At 40.0% G+C, this 8,742-nt stretch overlaps 1 protein-coding gene across 1 annotated transcript; it reads right to left on the reverse strand.

Moving 5' to 3' along the window:
• Nucleotides 1-3,991: 3,991 nt before the first annotated feature.
• Nucleotides 3,992-5,230, reverse strand: LOC124145505 (uncharacterized protein F54H12.2-like). Its single transcript, XM_046515286.2, has one exon. It carries the CDS (start codon nt 5,228-5,230, stop codon nt 3,992-3,994), a length of 1,239 nt encoding a protein of 412 aa, XP_046371242.2.
• Between the last annotated feature and the right edge of the window lie 3,512 nt (nt 5,231-8,742).

Here is an 8,742-nt window from a genome sequence, read left to right on the forward strand (position 1 = left end):
CTAAAACCAATTTCAAGCAGGTGAAAGTGTTTTCAGAAGATGTTGTGTCCGTGGAAATGGAGCAAGTGTCTGTCCTTTTAGATCAACCTATCGCTGTTGGTTTCAGTATTTTGGATTTAGCCAAATTTCAAATCCTTTCTTTCTATTATGACGTCATGCAACGGCAATATGGACCAGAACGATTGGACTTGCTCATGACAGACACAGACAGTCTCTTTTTGCACATTCATGCCCCTCCACATGAGTCTTTGCTTGATCCCTACATATTTATGAAGCAAAATTTGCATTTGTTTGATACTTCCAATTATGATCAGAACGATCCTAAAGGATTGTATTCGAATGAAAACAAAAAAGTCACAGGAAAGATGAAGGATGAAGCTGCAGGAAAGATCATTTTAGAGTTTGTAGGGTTGAAAAGCAAAATGTATTCCTTTTTGATACAGTCAGATGTGAACACTGTATCAAACCAAAAGAGAGCTAAAGGAATAAAGAAATCTGTCATTGCCAAACAATTGACCCATAAGAAATACAAAGACAGTCTTCTGGAGAGGAAACCTTTTTATTGTTCCTATTCACTCATTCGCTCTCACAATAACACTTTATACACTGAGTCATTGAGCAAAATAGCATTATCCCCCTTAGATGATAAACGTTATGTACTAGAGGATGGCATACATAGTTTACCCTATGGGTATTCACCAGTCTAAGAGTATGTGGTAATGCTGTTCAAGTTCCACATTTCAGAGATGGGTGATTGATACAGGTACCCTCCTTTTTTGCTGAATGTTATCCATTTTAATTTAACAATAATAATTCTAATAACAATAGTAATAATTGCTGTTATCATCTCACTTAAAGTGTTTCACTCATTTAATTATCTTTATGATTACAGCAACATGAGTACCACCGGATTCCTTTACCAGTTAAGATGAAACGGCAGCAATGACATAGTGTATTATGATGGCAGAAGCTTCCGAAGAAGCCATGAGGATGCCATGCAGGCAGGTTAACAGCGTGCAAGAAGAATGTTCCAACAAGTCAAGAATCTTCAAACACCCAACTATTCAGTAAATGTGCGTGAAATTCACATCAACAGGAGACAAATAACCAATCGGTTACAGCTGCGTCGAAACAGACGACTTTTCGTAGGCGTCTTGGAGTCTCACTATCTCAATGAACTCCAGAGACTTGTTCGGAAGTTATGTTGTGATAATTGTTATGGATGTGAAGTTAATCATCCATCGCAAGTACATCATCAGTGTCTCATGATGAACAGTGACGAGTGTATTACTCAATACTTTGATCGTGCAGTGAATGAGCTGCCCCTTCATACCATCTTGGCAAAAGCCAAGCAACAGAGGGTAAACCTTGGGCTAGAGTTTCAGGACCAGCACACTGTGCGTTACAATGACTCTGATTATAAGCATAGGCATTTCTTCTGTGATGACAGAAAAGAAAGACTTGAGATGCAGCTCAGAGTCCTCATGAACATGGAAGATAGTAATAATTAAAGACGCATGTGTTAGCATTATTTTAGTGCTTTACAATCAGAAAGTTACATAGAATACATGTCATGAATTCAATGTGCATGTACAGTTAGAAAGACTCTAGTTTTCTTAATTTTGCAGTAGTGTTAGCACCGGGCACACCATGTTGTGCTTGTCGTTTTAGAAATAAAGATGATTTTGCCTTCTTTCTTTTGTCGTTCTTTTTCTTTGCATCTGGCTTATACAAAAGCCGCTTAGGTACATGGAGCATTTTTAAAAGTTTGAGAAAGTCACGGTAGCCTGTAGGAACAGCCCCACGATGCATCACGGTAAAACGAATGAGGTCAATAACGTTAGTTCCGATCCACACATTCTCATTATCTAACACAATTTCTAACTGATCATTCAGTCTGAAGTGAGCGTTTCTGATCTGATCCCTGATAAAGTACCATAGTTTGGTGAGTTTGCCAATCGTTTTAGTCAATGACACATCCTTAAGAAGTAGATCCAGAATCAAGTTCGTATTCGCTTCATCATGGGTGATTTCTTCAGGGGTCTCATTCAGTCTCAGAGGACTCGTCTCCCGATTCGGAGTCACTGTCATTATCTGTTGTTGTTGTTGTTGTTGTTGTTACTGAGTCGCTGTCTTCTCAGATGTTTTTCCAGTAAATCACCCATATTGATGTGAAGAGATCACGATGTGAAATGATCCAACTAGGTTATTGTGACCCTAATATTCCTCATACACCATAGCCGATGTCTCTCATTCAGTATTAGAAGCTATCATGTTTATGTAACTACACTGAGGTGATAACCTGAAATGTTCAGTTAGAGGTTCATCTTCTGGCATCCATTTATGTACATGCAATCGACACATGAAACAGTAGACTTTATCTGATTGACCCGTGTAAATGAATCCTGCTTGTGCCATATATGGTCTTCAGAGACTGTTTCATTTGCACGGGCCAACTGGCGAAGGACTTTAATCTCTCACAAAAGCTATACCCATACACTTCAGCATTGGTTGAAATCACTGAACAATCGTTAGCAATATCTTCAAATCGTCCGCAAACATCCATGATGACCTCAGTAAGCAACTGATCTGTTCATTGGTAAGACGGGCAACTGGTGGGTATAACTTTCAGCAGTAGCTTTTATTTGGGTTGGTACAAAATACATACTTCATCTGGAAAGACACCACTGCGCAGACGCAAATACTGAGGATCGGAATAGGGTGATACGTCAATCATTAAATATTGAAATTTCTTTCCCTCCACTGCGTCACGAAATGATTCAGTAAAATATTTGGCTGGTCCTGGAAATATTTGAGATGCCAAGATTTTATATTCATGTGCAGAACGTGGGTTAGATAGCAAAATGAAGTAGTGTGTATTCAAGGAAATAGTTTGGTTTCAATCCCCCTTAGGATAAGCAGACTGTTGAATATTTATAACACTGATTCCTAATGATGAGACAATGTAGTGTAGAGATTTAACATCAGTGGACTTTTACATATATCCATCATCATGTCATCCATGACCAACACCATGTTCTTTTCAGATTGCTCAGACCACATTTTCAAATCATTCTCAGTTGGAAGGGAATCCATAAAAAGAATGTTAGAAATGTTTTGCTGCATGTCACTGTAGATGTCTTGCCATACGGCATAGCAGTACACAATAAGGTTGGGAGGTTTGTCAAACATCAGATTAGCTTGCTCTAACAACCTTTTCACCCAAACTGTTTTCCCTGAGGAAGATCCACCAATCACAGATATGGTGGTAGGTGTTTGTAATGGTAAGAGACACTTACGTTCCATGATCTCACTCTGAGCACAATAATTCAACTGTGACAATACAGCTGAGTTACTTATATTTATAGAACAAACTCGAATGACTACTCTAATATTTTTATTTCCTATTTTTAATGGGTTACACAAGTACAGTAGTATGTTACATGACACAGGTATGACAAGATAACAAACAATATCTAAAATAATTACAGATAAACTTTGACACATGCTCATCATTGTTAAAACGGACTTGCACATCAAATATCTGCACAAGGGTTTGAAGGGTAAGTTCTGTTTTGCATTTATACAACAAATAATATAAACAACAATGACCACAAAGGTTGGATGATGAGGACTGTAACTGTCTTCTGTTGTGCTGGTATTGATTGATTTAGGTTTTTAGGTACAAGTCAAAAACGGAATTCACTGGCTCACCCAGACTGTCAAACAGTTCCCCTGTATTTCCTTTGAAGTACATAGCCACCCAGTGACGACCCGGTCTTCCAGATGGTTCAGTATTGACAATGAGACCCACTCCACGTGCAAGCATGACTCTAGTTAGCACAGGTAAAGTATCTTAAGCAAACACACCTAAGACATGGTACTTTAAGATGGAGTCGCTTTGAATAGCACATGCAAGGTCAGAGGCTTTCATGTTTTTTACTTCACAAACACGTTCCTGGTCTTGTCAATTTCGATGAGGGAATTTCTTTCACACAGAACAACACAACTGAATGTTTCGGTGAGGGGGGATTTGAACTCGATTTCTACCGGATTTCAACAGATTCAGAGAGTCGGATTCACTGCATACTTTATCAATGTCGAAGACGAACATGGCACTCCCGAGCAAAAAGTCGCTCCGAGTGATTCCGTTTCTTGTATTTTCTTTCCACAGACACATCCCATCGAACATCTGCACATAGGACTCAATGTCATCTGCATGCATGGGACGTCCGGGGACACTGGCACCATTGTTGTTCAGGCTGATGTTTTTCACCATACTAGATTGGAAGTTGTAGGGGTTACCAGTGTAAGATCCATTCAAGCTGTTGCTGAGTACAAAGCCTACGATGTAACGATTAGCAATAGGATTCGACAGTTTGTCAATGGTATCTGTCAGTTGAGTGGTGGGGATGCTTGTCACCTTGACCTCACTTTTGGTGTAAGGATACAAAGCATTGCCGCCTTGAAACAAGGTGTTGTGTGCCAAAATAAGAGCTGGATTGACTTTCAGTTTACACACCTTCAGGTAGGTATCCAGAATTTCCACCTTGTAATCTTGACCTGTTTTGTCACTCATCAAACAGAACTGGGGCGAGGAGCGGTACAGCTTTACTGTCAAATCCACTCCATTGACCAAATGTCTGTTCATGTGAAAGATATCTTCATACAATGGCCCCGACATGGTCAAGACTTTACTAGTATTAATGAAACCGCCACGAGATTGCACTCCTGTATTGAGACCAGTGTAGTGATCAGTCGATTCCATATCATTGTTGGATTCAGACACATCTTTGTAGAAGAGTTGAGATGACAGCTGTGAAGTTTTAGCTTCTGTTCCATATTTGAGTAGAGTTTTCATCATGCTCTTGTAAGTATAATGGTTGTTTGTAGAAGATACCGACTGATTCTGCAGGTACACTGACACCTGGGAAAAGAGGGCCTGCAGAAACAAGTTGACAGGGACAATATGTTCCTTGTCAAAAAGATCAGTGCCATCTGCATGTTTCACCTTGAGCTTCACATGTAGGCGGGTACGGTTCAGGTCAATGTAATCACTTCCAGCATTTGTTACTTGAAATTCCAACGGTGAAGAATCATTGATTTGGCTGAGTGGTCGCACTTCATCAAAATAATGTTGATGGATGCTGGTCTGGTATGGTGGTAAAATAAACAGATTGAGAGAGGGCGGTATCAGTTCCTCAAAGTCTTTATCATTCAATAGTGACATGATTAACTGAAAACGTCGTTTTCTCGAACAGGGGTACACTGGTGTACCTTAGCGGTCTTGGATGGAATGTTATCTGTCTGACGGATCTTCTTTGAAGTGGTGATTCGATCACCTGCAGCTCGTTTTAAAGATTTCCGTCGCTTTTCTTTGGCATTGGCTCTCTCAACAATATTCTGCGTCTCTGATGTCACTTCCAGTTTGATCTTGGGTTCTTCGGTCTTCACTTGAAGTCGTGTCGGGATCACTTTCACCTGTGGTTTACCATTCACTAAGGCAGATGTTCCTTTCATGTGTTTCTTGAAATAGTGGGTCCATTTGACATAATCGGGAACATACAAAGGTGTGGACTCCATGGTTAATCAACGAAGAGATACCGTCTCAAGTGCAGTGTCACATATGTCACTTCCTTTAGAAATGAGGGTGACATGCCGTTACTGGCCTTTATACGCACCTCTATGTGTGGAGATTCTTTGACTTTAATCGGAATATTGTATTCATGGGCAAAGCTATAGTAAGGACCTTGTCTGAGATCAAGCCGTCTCAATAAAGGCAACTGCTGTTCACCTGCCAAAGAACTATCACAAAGATTGCATAACACGTCCACATATGGATCATTCATGTTGGTGATGTCAAGTTTACCAAAATTAATCTCCGTTAAAGACACAACCCAGAATCCATCAAAATTCAACCTTTGATTTAGTTTGACACGAAAATGATAAGGCGTATTCTCGTTAAAATAAGATTGTTTGGAGTCTGAGCTTTTGAGAAATATGTACCTTTCCATCAGATATCTTTCAGTTCACTTTCCTCCACATAAGAATCGAAGGAACTCGGCCAGCCCAACCACCTCACTAACAGGTAGGTCTTCCCTTTCACACGTTTTCTCTTTAAAATCTTCTCTACCTGCCACAAGACATTTTCCTTTTTCTCCACCTTTTGTAGCTAGTTGGCATAAAACGTACCTTCTATCAGTTTATCGTGAAAGTCTTTGATCTTATACTGTGCTATCTCTTGTCTCTTGTATCGCCTAGCCACCTTAAACAGCTCCTGAGTCCACTTCAGATCAAGTTCCTTACTGAAAGGTCTCCGGAGGTATGGAATGCGAACTAGATCCCCTACTTTAAATACAAATGACTTTGACCTGTTGTGTTTGGAGCTTTTTTTCAGTAACAACGGCTTCGCATACAAATGTTCCCATACTTTCAGTTCATTCTTCTTCTTGACTTGAATTGGAGAAAGGTTGGGCAAAGCAGAATGTAGGGTGTTGTTATAATTGTCCATCAACTTTGGCAGTGCATCTAAATAATACTTGGTGTTATTATGGGTCAAGTAACGCGTAATAAGTGATTTCAGTGTTCTGTTGAATCGTTCCACATAATTACTTTTGATATTTTCGTTATGTGCAACAGTCAGAGTGATATTGTGTTTTTCTAAAAAATCTTTAAATACTCCTTTAAACTCTGAACCACCATCCACACGCACTTTCATTGGATTTCGTTCCTGAATTATTTCTTTGAAAGCTTTCAGTACTGTCTCTGGTCTCTTATGTGTTAAAGGCAGGGCGAAAGCAAACCTACCCTGTATGTCAATAGCCACCAGTAAATAACGCACGCCATTATTCTCCTTGCTGTAACGAGTCATGTCGGTCAAATCTACATCAAACATTTTCAATTTTCAATCTATTGTTCACCGGGTTCGTTCACAGTTCGTTTGTTGTTGTTTGACGCCATTATCGGCAATATTGAAGCTAAACAATGGCAGCCTGTAAACAATAGCTGTATAATCTGAGTATTATAACCATCGTCAAACACCATCAGAGAACGATAAGATGCAGCCAATCAAGCAGAATGACCTGACCAATAAGTTCGCAGATGAGTTTGATGTTTGTTTGTTCATGTTTATGTATTTTAACGCCATGAAGAAAGTTAGATTTTCATGCACTTCCCGCCTGTCAATGGCTTAGAAGTTTAATGTTAACAAACAAACGGAGTGCCAGATATTTGGACTTCATGACATCACTCCATGAATGAGTGTGTGAGTGAGTGAGAGTGAGCTTCAAAAACAACTAAGTTGTGTGTGATTTTACAGGTATTGGGATTCATTTTGTAAGTAAGGAAGGAAGAAAGGAAGGAAGCATTACCTTGGTAATAATGCTGGCCATATGCCAACCCAGCTACGTTTGATTGGCTTGTCGTTCCCTGGCCGTCTAGATCTGTTCCTTTGATAATATGGCCTGGGAGAGATGAAGCACTGGAACCTTTAAACACAATATAGACGTGAACATATGAGTATTAATTGACTCTAAAAGTATGATTACTCCTGAGAATGATGAGCTGACAAACAGTCATCTGTATTTACATCATCAAGATTATATTCCAAACCTCATACACACACCAGATAGTTATATAGGACGTCAGTGTAAAAGGGACTTGTAGATGAATTTGAAAGGAATTTATGTACAGTTTACAATATAATCCCTGCACTTACGGTAATGTATCCTGTGACTTAATGTTTATCCAGAGTTCATCAGCACGCACTTGTCTATTCGATGTTGTTATTTTCATAACACTTACAACTTCTGACACGTGTTTTACAATACCACGCACTTATACAACGTTTCTATTCATATTCGAGGTTGTAATACACGAACCGTTGCGAAGCTGTCATAATTTCTGTTGATGTTCTTACGACAGAAACACAGTGATAACAGTCACACACATTAAAAGAAAATCCAAGCCGAACTATCCTCCCTAAAACTATCCCATGCTCGTGGGTTTCACTAAAGTGGTAAACGTTTGAGACCTGCATCACTTCAGGCTTTCCTCCCACATTAAGCTGACATGCCAGGTTCGATTCCCCACATGGGTACATTGCGTGAAGCCCATTTTCTGGTGTACCCCGCTGTGATATAGCTGGATTATTGCTAAAAGTGGTGTAAAACCATTCTCGTACACCCATTAATCGCCAGTAGCTGTAGCACTTTCACTTTACTAATCCTGAGACTTGGCAATTGTTGGATCTTGAATAACTTACCACCAGGGGAACCAGGAACTGTTTTCGGGTCATGTTGAGGCACTTTAGCTCCGCCTTTTAGTGTTTGAGTTGTAGACCCTTTTGGTGCTGCTGTTGATGGGACTGAGCCTGTGTCTGAGGCTGTCACCGTTGATTGTGTGGATGACCCTTTTGCCGCTAATGATGATGTTGTTGGTGTTGATTCATCTTTGCGTTGCATTTCGAACGGGTTATCTCAGAAACCCTTTCTACAAAGACGACTGTGAAAACAACATTTGAGAAACACATTGACCTTTCCTACGTAGTATATATGTTTTGAAATAGTAAAGACGTATAAACTGTACGGGCGGTCGGATAGCCTAGTGGTTAAAGCGTTCGCTCGTCACGCCGAAGAACCGGGTTCGATTCCCGACAGGGGTACAATGTGTGAAGCCCATTTCTGGTGTCCCCCGCCGTGATATTGCTGAACTATTGCTAAAAGCGGCGTAAAACCAAACTCA

Source organism: Haliotis rufescens, unplaced genomic scaffold, assembly GCF_023055435.1.
Source record: "Haliotis rufescens isolate VD_foot unplaced genomic scaffold, xgHalRufe1.0.p SCAF_8, whole genome shotgun sequence".
NCBI classification, from domain to species: Eukaryota; Metazoa; Mollusca; class Gastropoda; order Lepetellida; family Haliotidae; genus Haliotis; species Haliotis rufescens.

Coding starts and splice junctions, on each gene's coding strand:
- LOC124145505 (XM_046515286.2), bottom strand. CDS start 5,230: ATGTCACTATTGAATGATAAAGACTTTGAGGAACTGATACCGCCCTCT.